Source organism: Hyla sarda, chromosome 8, assembly GCF_029499605.1.
Source record: "Hyla sarda isolate aHylSar1 chromosome 8, aHylSar1.hap1, whole genome shotgun sequence".
Classification (NCBI taxonomy): Eukaryota; Metazoa; Chordata; class Amphibia; order Anura; family Hylidae; genus Hyla; species Hyla sarda.
The window spans coordinates 212,098,750-212,114,236 of record NC_079196.1 but is presented as its reverse complement, the minus strand read 5'-3'; the positions used below and the strand labels follow the sequence as shown (position 1 = coordinate 212,114,236).

General features: G+C 45.9%; 1 protein-coding gene across 3 annotated transcripts in view; it reads right to left on the bottom strand.

The window, feature by feature from the left end:
- Window positions 1–15,487, bottom strand: part of MEIOB (meiosis specific with OB-fold) — an 82,773-nt gene that overhangs the window by 17,716 nt on the left and 49,570 nt on the right. For all 3 annotated transcript variants that reach the window (XM_056533451.1, XM_056533450.1, XM_056533448.1), the window contains exons 5-7: window positions 13,403–13,475; window positions 10,199–10,394; window positions 821–921 (exon numbers count right to left, since the gene is read on the bottom strand). In XM_056533451.1, the coding sequence (XP_056389426.1) occupies window positions 821–921; window positions 10,199–10,394; window positions 13,403–13,475 (370 nt within the window). The remainder of the gene's footprint in view (window positions 1–820; window positions 922–10,198; window positions 10,395–13,402; window positions 13,476–15,487) is intronic.

Genomic DNA, 15,487 nt, shown 5'->3' with positions numbered 1-15,487 from the left:
AGTTTACTATATTACTATACCTCACGAGTTCAATTTCTGCATGTGTTGTACGGCTATTTTTTTCAGCTCTCTGGGGATGAGATTTCTTAAATCTGTAATATACTGAAGATTTTCAGCATGCAAATCCATTCAGGAAAATCTGCAGCATATATGAGATGTGTGAACATAACCTAAAATCCACGACAAGATCAAGGCATGCAGAGGCTCTTGGTCTATCAATTGGTACTGTATGCCTTTTTTATTTTATTTTTTTTAGCTGGGAAAAGGGTTAATACTGCCTTATGGTAATAACATAGAGGCTGAATAATAACACCATACAGTGCCTATATAATACTGCCATATAGTATCTGCAGGGAACACATAACAAACAGTGCTGTAGTACTGTATGTAGTGCTCAAATATGGTCACACGTTCCTAAATAACACCAAAGGTAGCACCATGATGAGTGTTTAGGACAGTGTTTCCCAACCAGGGTGCCTCCAGCTGTTGCAAAACTACAACTCTCAGCATGCCCAGACAGCCTTCGGCTGTCCGGGCATGCTGGGAGTTGTAGTTTTGCAACAGCTGGTGGTACCCTTGTTGGGAAACACTGGTTTAGGACATTGTGGAAGGAGTGTGGTAAAGGTATTGGGGCAATTGCATGTTTTAATCCAGTCTTGGACAGGTCCAGTAACTATGTGAGATCCAACAGGGCCCCATGTGCCATTTGTAATACTAGCCTCTTATGGGTCAGATGTGCCTTGGGGCCCCGGTTGACTGATTTCTCTGCACCCCCTATAGTTGGGACCCCTGACTGTACTGTGTATTCACCTACACTTACCAGATCATTGCAAATGAGTCTACGGTGTCATCAAACAGCTTCACCTCACATCTCTGGCCTTTTCTTTTGTCAGAAGTGGTAAAAGTCTTCATTTCTCCCACCTGGTTAAACCAAAGCAAACATTCACATCATCCTGATTTCATGTACAGTACATATCATGTACAGTATATTATGAGTGCACGCAGTTATAACTCCTATGGCTGCCACACAGCATGGGCTTGGAAAACACATGTTTTTGGGGACCACTGCTCTAAATCAATAGAAATCTGTATATTTCAAATTCACTGAAAAAACATGTCCCCTCCAGTACTGGAAAAAAGAAAGATGACAGCTGCTTCCCAAGGATGATGACCTGATATACAGTGAAATGTTGGAACGCAGCAGAGAACTTCCATAGTAAGGCTAGAGCTCCATCATGACTTTTGGTTGCATGACCTTGAGTTAAAGGGGGTTATTCAACCAGGGGCGTACCTAGAGCATTTGGCACTCGGGGCGGACCCTTTGTTTGGCACCCCCCCCCCCCACACACACACACGCACCCCCCCCCCCCCTTAAGTACACCCCGTCCCCCCAGGGGCGGACTGACAACACTCCAGGCCCCCTAACCAAAAAAAAGGCAAGGGCCCCTGCTAGGCTCTGCAGCTCATCAATCTTCTGCCACGCTCCTATTCCACCCAAATCCCACACACAATAAATAAAAATTTATATACCGTATTTATTGGCATATAACACGCACCCCAAAAATAAAATGTAAAATAAATGCCTTGGACTAAATGCCACATCATCCCCCCAACTTCGTTTTCTTCTGCACCTGTTTGGTCCCGTCCCCTCCAGTGCCACATCATTTCTTCCCTTTTATCAGTCCCTGTGCCACATTTAACCCCTCTCATTGCCACCCCCCATGTCTCATCTTCCCCCCATGTCTCATCATTTCCCCCTGTCATAGACCACCACTAGCCATACAGACATTAAGCATTTAGTGCCTCCCCCACCATCATTTCCCCGTCTCATCATGTCCCCCATCATTCCCCCCTCATCATCCCCCCACCCTGCCTCATCATCCCCCACCCTGTCTCATCATGTCCCCCATCATTCCCCCCTCATCATCCCCCCACGGCAATCTTGTATTGAAGGGGTGTGTCGGCCGCCGCTTCGTGCGGTGGTCAACACGCGCTATCTGGCCAGTGAGCTGGGGCCCCGTACAAGAGATCTGAAACTTATCCCCTATCCTTAGGATAGGGGATACGTTTTTCACCACTGGACTACCCCTTTAAGTGTCATACAGTAATGGACATACTTACCAAGGGTCTGTGCCTGTGTTGGTGGTAAATGGCCGTGTCCTGTATCCCCAATTATGCTTCTGGCTTGTTTTTTGGGAACTGGCTACTTCCTATTTCTGTGGCCTCCCTAAGACTACAATCCCCAGGATCCTTTGTTTCAAAGGTGGGAGGTGACTTATTTCCCTCCCACACATTAGTCGTCCCACCCATTGCAGCACAGCACAACCTGACTGTAGCTGTAGATCTGTGTAATGATGAATGCATGCACATGTGCGCAGATAACGTCATCAGGGGCTGGCTTCACACATAACAGACGAAGCAGCCAAGCCCCCTTTTAGCATTTGACTTGTGATGTATTGTCTCAGGCCACACAGCAAACTGGGAAAGTTCTGAGACAACACTCTCACAAAATGAACTTCCGGGGAAAAAGGGATAAAGAAATTCGATATCAGCCACCAATTATAGGCAAGTGAAGTATATTAGTAACTAGACTAACTTTGCTGCCCCAAAAATTGTGGAACACCCCTTTAACACTTCAGCTGCCGATCAATGCACTCAAATGTCAACTAAAAGCTATTGAGTTTCAAGTCACTGCTCTCAAATGTGAAATCTACGCTCTCAATTTCCAGATTAGAGAACAACTGCGTATTTCCTCGGGACCCGGGAATTCAAGATTTATTTAAAGGGACAGCATACCAAATACAAAGATGTCAGAGCCTGCAACACCACAGCCTCCACCAAAACAGCAAGGGGCGATGCTCCAGTGACCCCACCAATGGGGTCTCCACCCCTAGTCAGAAGGGTGTTGCCGCCTTCGCCAACACTTTCTGCTTCACAGAGACGTGCTCTCCCTGTGATCCCAGCAAGACCTTCATCGCATGCGGAGCAGGAGCAGGCAAGTCCATCTCCAGTCTCTCCCTATGTATTGGGAGCCCCTGTTGCTGCACCTGTCTTCTTGGGGAATCCTGTGCTTCCCACCTACAATGGTGACCCTTTCACATTGAGAGACTTTAAAGAGAAGTTCTACAGCCTCTTTGGATTTTATGCATTACCGCATCATCAACAGATACAGTTGCTTCTGGGACAGCTCCAGGGACCCGCCTTGGAGGAACTTCGCACCTGGCCAGCGGCTGACAAAGCCACAGTTGGACAGATTTTTTAAGGACTTTCTCAGGTGTTTGAACCTCACTCCCCCTCGGAGGTACGCCTCAGATTATATGAACAACGTCAGAAACCAGGCGAGACTCTCAGGGCATATGCAGTAGCTTTACAGACCGCATTAGAGACGGTACAGAAGTTGGATGGCATCACGCCCGATCAGGGCAACCGAGTATTGATGGACCGTTTTATAGAAGAGGCACTGAACAAATGGGACAAAGCCCAACTGAGGATGTTGGCCGTGCAAAACCCCGACATGGCTTTCCAAGCTTTTAAGAGACTAGCGGTTAAAGTGATAGAATCAGGACCCCAGACAGAGGAGGCTAGTGTTCCCACTACAGAATCTCCAGGGCCCTCGCCTCAGCCACCTGTCCCTTCTCAGCCTGCCTTGCCAACACCTTCTGCTAGCCCTTGTACAGCCTATCTACAAGACATTAAACAGGACATTGAGCAGTTGGCCAAGGCCTTTAAAGAAATGGCCGTACGGCCAAACCCTTCTAGATCTGCAACACCGCTACCTAAGAAACCTGATCCCCGCCCTGCTGATCCACCTAATGCCCCTCCAGTGAGACCACCTGGAAGTCAGAGACCTGTCTGTAGTTATTGTAACAAGAATGGACACTGGAAGAGCCAATGTTGGGCTTTAAACGGGCATCCCCTGGGGTCGAGGACCGCACCCCAGGAGTAGCTGCTGAAGGTCCAGAACCAACCAGCGACAAGAAAGGACTGTCTATGTATGTAGCTTCTTGTCCTTATGTACAGGTGATAGTTGAGGGTGTCCGGTTACAAGCTCTGATAGACACGGGGTCTCAGGTGTCCACTATTCCGCAGGGGGTTTTCTATAAGTATTGGGGTCCCGAAAGGTTGTGTGAACCTCAGGAAGCGGAGTTTAGGGTAATTGCAGGAAATAGGAAACCAGTACCCAGGCATGGCTATTGGGAGCCCATGGTGAAGGTGGGAAAGCATGTGTTAGAAAGGCAGGATGTGATTGTCTCCAATGTTAGGGATGAAGGGGCAGCTGACTTCATCTTAGGAATGAATATTATGAGGCACTGTTTTGATGATATTGTCTGTGCACTGCATGCATCTCTCCCTCACTTGTCACCTCCAGGCCGGCGAACTGCCCAGCACCACCTCAAAATCCTCCAAGCAGAACAGAAGTTTGTGAATCACCAAGGAGAAATCTGTCGAGTGAGGATTCAAGATATACATGCCGTTAGTCTACAGCCACAGATGGAGACAGTTATTTGGTGTTGTGCCCGACCTGGGGTGAAAAAAAATCGAGATTATCAAGCGCTCTTGGATCCCATCATACTGGAAGATTGTCCCTTGGTGAGAGCAGCTAGAAGCCTGGTAACAGTATGTAATGGGAAAGTGCCAGCGAGACTCCTTAATCTCTCTCAAGTTGCTGTCCGACTACCGAAGTACACCCCTGTGGCTAACCTGCATCATTTAGACATCAGAGTTGTGGTCTCGAAGTCACAAGTGGCCCAACGACGACCTGACCATAATCCTGCGGAACCCTGGTGGGGCCAACTACAAATAGGAGACAAGGATACCCCCAAGGAACAGGTGGAAGGCGTCATTCAAGTAGCTAAGAAATATCAAGAAGCTTTCAGCAAGTTCCCCACAGACTTTGGCAGGACCACAATGATTAAACATCGGATTCTTACGGGAGACAGTCCACCCATTAAGGAGAGGCATCACCCTGTGGCTCCTGGAATGTATCAGACCATAAAGAAGATGCTCGTGGAGATGAAAGAAGCCGATGTCATCCAAGAAAGCCAGAGTCCATGGGCCGCACCTTTGGTCCTGGTGAAGAAAAAAGATGGGACTATCCGCTTTTGCGTAGATTACCGGAAGCTGAACGGCATAACCCACAAGGATGCCTACCCTCTTCCCCGTATTGAAGAATCCTTGACTGCACTGGGGTCTGCCGCCTACTTTTCCACACTGGATTTGACGAGCGGTTGCTGGCAGGTGCCAATGGCGGTGGAGGATAGAGAGAAGACAGCATTCGTGACCCCCATGGGACTCTTTGAGTTCAAGAGTATGCCCTTTGGATTGTGCAATGCACCGGCTACTTTCCAACGCTTAATGGAGCGATGTTTGGGACATCTTAACTTCCAGAGTGTGCTGTTGTATTTGGATGATGTTATTGTCTATTCCCGGACGTATCAGGAACACCTGGACCACCTGAAAGAGGTTTTCCAAGTCCTTATCCAACATGGGCTCAAGGTTAAGCCCTCCAAATGTCACCTGCTGAAGCCACAAGTACACTATCTGGGACATGTCTTCAGTGATCAAGGAGTCCAGCCTGATCCGGACAAAGTGAGTGCTGTGAAAGAGTGGCCGACCCCCAGGACAGTGCGAAACGTCCAAAGCTTCCTGGGATTTGCCGGTTATTACCGACGCTTCATCCCCCACTTTGCTCAAATTGCTGGGCCCTTAACCGAGTTATTGAGAGGGACTGCTAGGGAGAATTATAATGGGAGGCTACCCATACAGTGGGCCGAAGAACAAGAAGATGCCTTCCGAGCCCTGAAGTACCTCCTCACGGAACCCCCCATTTTGGCATATCCCGATTACAGCTTGCCATTCTGTTTATATACAGATGCTAGCTTCGAAGGTCTGGGAGCAGTCTTATCTCAAGTGCAAGATGGCAAAGAGAGGGTAATTGCCTACGCCAGCCGACATCTCCGAGGCGCCGAGAAGAATTATGCTAACTACAGCTCCTTTAAGCTGGAGCGCCTGGCCCTGGTCTGGGCCATTACTGAGAAGTTTAAAGACTATCTAGCATCTACTCCCTTCACGGTCTACACTGATAACAATCCCTTGGCCCATTTGAACACTGCTAAGTTGGGAGCTCTGGAACAGCGCTGGGCCTCTCGGCTGGCCAATTATGATTTCAACATCAAGTACCGCAGTAGAAAGACTAACGTTAATGCGGATGTACTTTCTCGCATGGCCCCGGGGGAAGCGCCTCCTGCTGAAGATGTGTGGGAAGATCTGGAGATGCCTCCCTTCTACCGCAGGTTCGTGAGCCAGAGTGCTCTGGCTGCCCGGGAGGGTGACGGACCTGACTCTCCCAAAGTCCCTGAAGATTTGTCCATGTGGAAGATGATTCAGGATGAGAGCCGGGTCATCGGGGACCTCTTAGACTATTGTCTCCACAAAAAAGAGCCCACTCGGCTGCGCAAGACGCAAGGAGACTTTGAACTGAAGCGGCTGTGGCAGCAGAGGAATCGCCTGTTCCTGCACAAGAGGTTGGTCTACCAAAATTCCCTAGACCCAGTTTACGGAGAACGCATACATCAGATTGTGGTCCCCAGAAGAGATGCAGCCATGGTCTTGAATGCCTATCATGATCAATCCGGACACTTCGGGGTCCATAAGACGGAGGCCACTGTCCGAAGAAGATTTTACTGGATAGGGATGCGGGGAGACATCGAGAGATGGTGTGCTGAATGCTCTGTGTGCAATGTTATCAAGAATCCCCAAAGGGACGCAAGGGCCCCTTTACATCCCATCTATACAGAGAGACCGAACTAGATTGTTGCCTTGGATCATGTGAAGCTGGCCCCCACTTGATCTGGCTACTGTCATGCTCTAACCATGGTGGATCATTACTCTAAGTGGGTGGTCGTGGTTCCTGTCAAGGATCTTACCGCCAAGACTGCGGCTCAACTCTTCTATTGTCATTGGATCCAACCTCTAGGGTGTCCCGAATCGGTCCTCACGGATCAGGGAACCGCCTTTGAAGCCCAGTTGTTCCAAGAACTTTGCCGGTTGCATGACTGCAAGAAGCTCCGGACGACGGCCTACCATCCCCAAGGGAATGGGCTCTGCGAGAGGATCAATCAGGTGTTCATCCAAATGCTCAGAGCTGCCTCTGTCTCAAAGCACGAACAGTGGCCTCAGTTGTTGCCTGAACTTCTGGAAATTTACAACAACACTGTCCACTGTTCTACAGGGTATACGCCCTTTTTGCTGATGATAGGCCGACACGGCCAATTGCCAAAGGATCAGACCTTCGGGCTGCAGGCACCTTTCAACAATTCCCCTCAGGTTTCCCAAGGTTGGGTGTCGGAGCATCAACGAAGGATAGAAAAGGCTAAAAACATTGTTGAGAAGAAAATGGGTGAAGTTCATGAGCGCCAGCAGAAAGATTATAAGCGACATGCTTTAGCTCAGCCCTTGCAGCTTGGAGATAAGGTGTGGCTTCAGAAGTTCCCCAGGACCCATAAATTGGACTCATTGTGGGAAACAGAACCATATACCATTACTGCAGTCCCTTACCCTGAAACGGATGTATATGAGATACAGAAGGAAGGGTTCGAGCCGCAGGTGGTCCACAGAAACAGAATCAGTGTGCCTGAAAGAAGACATGCTTGGCCCACCTCCTTCTACTCCTTCTACACCCTCTGCTCCACCTCCAGCAAGGCCAGTGAGAGAATATGTGCCAGGAGAAGGAATTCATCCCACTATGGACATTCCTTTTTTCCCATCTCAGCAGCCTACCGTTTCCAGCTCCATCCAGCCAGCCACCATTGGTTGTTCCGCCCAGGCAGGTGCCAGTAGCCGTTCCACCCAGCCAGTTGCCAATGGCTGTTGCTCCCTCTCAACCACCCTTGGTTGCTACACCAAGCATCAGTCCTACTCCTGTGACTGCCCCAAGTCTCTTTGCAGAGACTTCAGAGAATCTCCCAGTCCAAACGAGGATTTTGCTTCTGTTTCCAGCCCTCCAGCTGGTCCCTCGGGGACTGAAGTTCCTGCAGAATCGTCAAGTGAAGAGACTCCTGATGACTCAGAGGTGGTGTTGCGGCGGTCTCAAATGGACTACACAGGGCAAACTACCCTTAAGGTACCAAGATTCACATTTAGTACCTGCTCACATAGTACCTTTTATGACCCATTTCAATGCCCTACCTATAACTTTTCAGTACCCTATACTACTCACTTAAATGTACTACTTCAATCTATTTCAGTACATACACAAAAACAAAATATATCTCACATTCAAACAAACACTTAGGAATTGTAGCCTATTGATATCCAATTCCTGCCACTGTTAGGTACACTACCTTGCCAGTAGGTGCTCTTGCGGGTATAGAATTAAACACGTAGTTCTAAAGGTAACCTAGGTAGGTTATTTTTAAGTGCTCTAGGGATAAGTAGCGTGTAGCCGATAGACCCTAGCAGCCAATCTTACTGTGACCTAGCTTCCGGCTAGCCAGTATAGCTTTCGTGTACTAACAGGTAACTCATTGTTGGCAAAAAAGGAAAACATTTGTGAGATTCCAAAATGTTTAGTCAGCTTGAAGCTAAATGTATAGAGAGCTGTACTAATGTCTAGTTAGCCTCATAAAATGTGTAAGAGAGCTAAAACAAAATGTTTTAGGAGCTAGCAACTAAATGTCAGATAGCTGCCTAATTGTATAGTAAGTTTAAAATGTATAGTAAGCTTAATTAAAATGTCTAAGAAGCTAGAAACTAAAGGTCTAGATAGCTTCATAATTGTCTAGATAGCTTCATAATTGTCTAGGAAGCCTTATAAGTGTCTAGTAGGATTACTAGTCTTCAAATGTTTCAAATGTCTAGAAAATGTCTAGTAGGTTTAAAAGTACCTAATGTGTATAAAAGTTTTGTCAGGATATAGATTCTGTCTAGTTAGCAATCCTGTTCTGCCTGCCCTAGTTCATCTGCCTTAGGGGACAGGTGTCGGGGGTCAACTTGTTTTAAGTAAGGGGGTTTGTGATGTCCCGGTACCGGATTGCATCCGTTACCTTGTGTTGAGGTCCCCAAAGTCAGAGTCCCTAGGTACCAGTTGGATCCTCATCTGTGGTTAGCCCCTAGTCACCCCTTTAATAATTAAAATTATTCAAATTCTAATTGTCTATATGTATATAAAGTGTTCTTGCCTTGTTGTTGGTGTCGCAGGACCTGCGGGTCACGTGATGCGTTCCAGAACTCTATAGTTTTTACTCAAGGACCTTTGGAGGTAGTCAGGTGATCACCCACCATGCTTTGTAACGGTGAGTGACAGCTGATGTGGACCAATCCAAAACGGCCATGCCCCTGCCCATATAAAGAAGCGGCGGCCATTAATCTCTCTCTTTCCTCGTGGGCTGCTGATGAGGACGGATCTGCGCAGCTGCCATCGGCAACCACTAGGCCAAAGCCTTGCGGCAACGGCCATCATTGCAAAACTGTGAGTTACTTCAATTCCCTATTACTCCGCAAGATCACTGTACCTAAACAGACCCCTAAATCCAGCGGATCTCTGCAAAACCTAATTCTACTAATCTCAGGATAACTTATCAGTCCTAAGCAACTGTCAGTCACTGCCGTGCTGATAATAGACTCTGTTACTAAGACTGTTACCGTTACTGAATGTACCGCAATTCATCAGTAAAGTTCCTGCAAGTTCAAGTTCAGCACTGCCGTGGACAATCATTTATTTCTGCACGCACCTATCGTTTCTGGGAAGGGTGGTGATCGGCCTAGCAACTACCTCCGTGTATTAACCCCCACCCTGGCGTCACGAGTGACAAGGGTTAAATTAACCCCTCATATTCCAACACAGCAACACCCCAACTACACTATACCCCCCCCCCCCAAGGGCTACCACACTAATAGAGATCTAGCAAAAGCTGCCATGGAGAGCTAGCCTAATCCTTGCCTAAGTCTAGGTTTACACTGGGTTAGTGATTCAAATAGACGTATCTTATAGCATCCCGTAGAAAACAGGATGCAGACTTATGCTATTAGAGAGCAGTGCCCCAACTGAAAATGACTTGTGCGGCCTGAATGATGACTCAGTTCAGGCCACTGGAATGAATGGCTGCTCTTTATTACCGTATACATCGGCATCCGGACAGATATATCTGACGGATTCGGATTCACTAACGCAGCCTAAAGGTGACTTTATATAACGTACCCATCGTACTGCTGCGAGGATGTTAATGATTTTTCCATTCAGGCTCTGTCCATTTGCTACAATGTCTCCTAGCGAATAGTAATCATTGGGGTCTTTAGGAGGAATAGGCAATAAAGACAGCAGGGAGCTCTCAGTATAATCTCTGGAGCATATCTTCACCAAGGAATGGACTTCGCTAATAAGCAATTTGTAGTAACTAAAAAAGAGAGGAAAATAGACAATTCAGACCACTCTGCAAACATATTTTTTCATTGCTTCAGTGACATCTATAAAAAAAAGTTATTAACAAAATAATTTACTTTGCAAATATTCCTGATCAGAAATCTCCTACCATTTTGGTTATACAGCTTCTATGCAGGCTTATGTGTTTCCAAGGTTACGGACAACAACATGCGTCATACTGTTTTCTAAAAGTCTAAAAGAAGAGTGCATGACTGCAGGATAAGGCAAAGAGTAGCCAAGTGGTTTTCCAACCAGTGTGCCTCCAGCTGTTGTAAAACTACAACTCCCAGCATGCCCGGACAGCCAACGGCTGTGTTGCACTTCTTTCACCAGTGTTTCCTAACCAGGGAGCCTCCAGCTGTTGCAAAACTACAACTGCCAGAATGCCCGGACAGCTGGAGACACCCTGGTTGGGAAACACTGGCTTACTCTGTGATGGGATAATGCAATAACTAACTTTCAATAGTTGGGGTGCCGCCACACAATGATCTTTGGCCGCCTATATTGTGGTGGCCAATGCCCCATTGTAACTCTAGCCTTAGACTGCAATGTTTTATTTTCTAATGTGCGTTGTGGCCATAAAATTAACACGTGATATCGACCTTATACACTTTTACATGGATATTTTCACACAAGACGGGTAAGGTGCAGATTTTCTATGGAAAATACACAACATTGCCACATATAAATCTGCAGCATAAAATCTGCACCAAATGTGTATTTGACAAAGTGGACAAGAGGCTTAGAAAAAAAATATATATAAAAAGAGAAGGCCTGACTCGCTGACTCATCAATGCCTAGCCTAAACCCTTGGTCCTAGAAAGCTAAATTTTTTCTCAGGTGTTGTTTTTAAGACTTAGACCAGGAAAAGAAAGGATTTTTCGAAATTCAACCCTTAAGGTTGTGAAAAAGGGGTTGAAAGTTTGTATGGAAGTCCGTCATTTTTGAAGCTAGAAGCTGTATGTGGACGGGATAGGTGGACGGGATAGGAAGACGGGATAGAAAGACAGGATAGGAGGTCGGGATAGGAGGTCGGGATGGAGGTCGGGATGGAGGTCAGGATAGGAGAATGGGATAGGAGATCGAGATAGGAGGTCAGGATAGGAGGTCGGGATAGGAGATCGGATTAGGAGGTCGGGATATGGGGTTGGGATATGACAACAATATATGAGGACGGGATATGAAGCCAAAAGCTTCCTCTGTTGATTTTCCTCCCCAACAAGGATTAGGAAAGAAAAAAATCGGGCAACGCCGGGAACTCAGCTAGCGCCCCATAAATTGCCATACTCACTATATGGTGGCCAGATGTAAGCTGGAATTCAATAGGGGAATATTAAATGCCAGGCCCACATGACCACATTTTTAACCTTTTGTGGCATTTTTAGGCTCAGGGTACGATCACACTACGCTCTGGCTCCCCTAAATCATATCTGTCGGCATCCCGCTGAAAACAGAATGCCAATGTATACTGTTAACGGGAGCAGCGGACCCTGTTCCCTTTAATGGCCGAACAGAGTCACCAATTTTACGCGGACTTATGGCGGGGACAGTTGTGCTTTTGAAATAGCGAATACGTCTCAAACGGAGTAACTAGGTGACTCAGTTTAGCCATTGAAGTGAATGGGGTCCGCTGCTCTGTTAACAATATGCATCAGCATCCAGTTTTTCATCAGGATGCGGACAGATGCGATTATCAAGGGCCAGAACATAGTGCAATCCTACCCTCAGTGGCAGTTTTCAAAAACTGCAGCGTATTGAGGGTATCGCATTCTTTTTCCATCAAACATTGACGTTTTTTCTCCCATAGGGAGGAAAAAAAACGTAATGTGGATTTCAAATTTGATTTTTTTTGTTATGTTTCTTTATCCTTCAATTCTTCAATAGAAATCTTTGAGTCACATGAATGAATCACATGTTTTGTAATAAAAAAAAAGCAGGGGATAAAACAGCAAAGAAAAATGCCTTTATACTAAAACACACTTGGAGAACATATAAAAATATTTGCTAAGTGTAAGATTGCCCAAGACTTTAGGCTAGGTTCACACTACGGAATTTCTGCCTGCAATTCCGCTTTTAAATTGCAGGCAAGAATTCCGCTTACTAAAATGTATAGTATAGTGAAGGGGTTTCCGTTCACAAATTCACACTTCTTAATTTGTGAAGCGGAATTTGTGAACTAAAAATCCGTATTAAAATTTCCGCCTGAAGAATGGCGTTGTTCATTGTTCAGACGGAAATACTCGCGGAACACATTGCAGTCTATTGGAGAATTCAGTGTCCGCGCGGTCCTAACGCCGACTGATTCAGTCGGCGCTGGCCGCACTCAGAATCTCTGGGCAGAAACTTTCTGCCCGGAGATTCCGCAGTGTGAACCTAGCCTTAAAATCAACTGGTGCTAGAAAGCTAAACAGATTTGTAAATTACTTCTATATAAAAATATAAATCCTTCCAGTACTTATCAGCTGCTGTATGCCCCAGAGGAAGTTGTGTAGTTCTTTCCAGTATGACCACAGTGCTCTCTGCTGACACCCCTGTCTGTGTAAGGAACTGTCCAGAGCAGGAGAAAATGCCCATAGCAAACCTCTTCTGCTCTGGACAGTTCCTGACACGGACAGAGGTGTCAGCAGAGAGCACTGTGGTCAGACTGATAAGAACTTCACAACTTCCTCTGGAGCATACAGCAGCTGATAAGTACTGGAAGGATTTAGAATATTAAAAAAAGTAATTTACAAATCTGTACAACTTTATAGCACCTGTTGATTTGAAACAAATTTTTTTTTTTTTTGGGCACAGGCTATTGCTAGTAAAGCGGCTAGCATCAGTCAGAGAAGGAAAGTATTGTTAGATAGGATCTATCCCTCCCCGGTGTAGGTATTGACAAGAGACGCTTGTCATATGTTTTCAATCCCCAACATTTTATAAAAAGGACGATAAACCTTTACGGCCCCTGTGGGAGCGGGGGGCAGGAAGTTTACGCATTACCTTGGTGTTGAAGGATTAAATTTTTCTTCCTTCTCTACGTCTTTTGTTTGCACAAGGGGGTTTTCAATTATAACTAAAAGAAAAATAGGAATATTGTTTAGAATGGCTTTGTATTCATCAAATGATAAATATAGATAATTAAACTGCACGGCGTACAAGTAAAACAGATGTCCTCATTACCATCTAAACATAGTAAAATTGTTCTAATCGGGGTTGCAGTGCACACTTTGAACAGTTGTGACATAGCTGGATGATACATGGACTCGCAAACTCATTTTCTTGATGTATTTTACCCCAGGGTAGATTGCAAGTGTTCACGAAAAAAAAGAACAGAAAATTTGAAAAATTAGTCATACTTAAAAAAAAATAAACATTCTGTGGATCTTTACTGCCATGAATCACGCATACAATGTAGTTTGCATTTTTTGTTCCTATTTATTTATATTCCACGGGCCTCATTTATTTTCTGGAAAATGGCGTTTGCTTTGACAAAGTGGATGCTTTATTTTTTTTGCTTTGTGTCTTCAGGTTTATTTTAGATTTTACGGCGCAGAAATCAGCGCTAAAGCTTTTTTGTCTTCTTCAGGCGGCAACTCTGTCTGTGATGCACCTTAAAATACCAGGATTTTGTCTGTTAATTTTATTGTCAAATCAGAATAATTTACACCAAAAGTTGAGAAAAGACTAGATTATATTTCCTATGATCCAATGAAGGTGTACTTTTTTCATTGTTAAAGGGGGAATCCGGGATTTTTGGTTCTTTCATTGGGAGACGGGGCAGCAGAGTTAGTCTACTGCCAGCCTACAAAAAGAGTATTATCGTGAGCATTTCCCAGCTTTCTGTGTGGCCCGAGATAATACATCACAAGTCAGGTGCTAGAAGAGGGCCTGGCTGTTTTGTCTGTTGTGTGAGAAGCCAGCCCCCTGATGACGTTACCGGCGCACATGTGCATGCATTCGTCATCACACAGCTGATGTATCAGGGGAGGTCAGGCAAGTCATGTGATCAAAGGGAGCATGGCTGTGCTGCAATTGGTGATGCGACTGATGTGGGTGGGGGAAATTAGTCACCTCCCACCTTGAGACAAAGGATCCTGAGGATTGTAGTCTGACAGAGGTCACAGAAACAGGAAGTAGCCAGTTCCCAAAGAAAAGCCAGCAGTGTGATTGGGGACACAGGATATGTCCATTTACCACCAACACAAGCACAGATCCTTACTGTATGATACTTACATGATGACATCCCCTTATGTTGGATAACCCCTTTAAAGCTGTTCTCTGCTTTGGCCAGTCCACAAGATTAGGGATAACTAGCTGATTGGTTAGGGCCTAGCCATCATGACTTCTACCAGGTAAATTTTTACCCCTGACTGAATAAAGCAGCTAATGACCATGCTCAACCACTGTGCTATAGACTGTCTATGGCACTTCTTAACATTGTGTGGCGTCCCTGAACAGGACCTGGTCCTATCCCTGTCTAAAGTCCCCTCAGTTAGAGTCCCTCCATTTCCATGGGGCTCTCCTGCAGGGCTTACCCTTGGTCGCCTCATAAAAATGATGTTGATATATTACTTAATATATAGGAAATATAAATGTATAGGACCTTTCCCGGGTCATGTGATGTACAGCTGTGATGTATAATTGTTAAAGGACCTTACTGGGTCATGTGATGTACCCAGAGTTCACTGGGTTCAGGACTTACAGGTTTGCAGACCAATGAGCTTAGTCTAGCCCTCTTAATATACTTCTCTCTTAGTTCCTGCACTCTTTTCCTGCCGGACTATCAAGCAAGCACAATCAGCATAACTTTGTGGTGTCCCGGTACCGTATTGCATACCGTACCTTGTATGGTGGTCCCCAAAGTCAGAGTTACTACGTTCAGGTAGGGTCCCACAGGTGGGACAGCGCCTAGTCGCCTTTTCTTTCTAGTCTTCTAGATGTATGTATTAGTATGCTTACCTTGGTAGCGTCGTAGGACCTTCGGTCATGTGACTATGTTAATTCCTCTATGGTATGTTGGAGGACCTTTGGAGGTCCTTGGGTCACATGTTTACCCATAGTTCTCTGTACAGAAGATTGACAGTT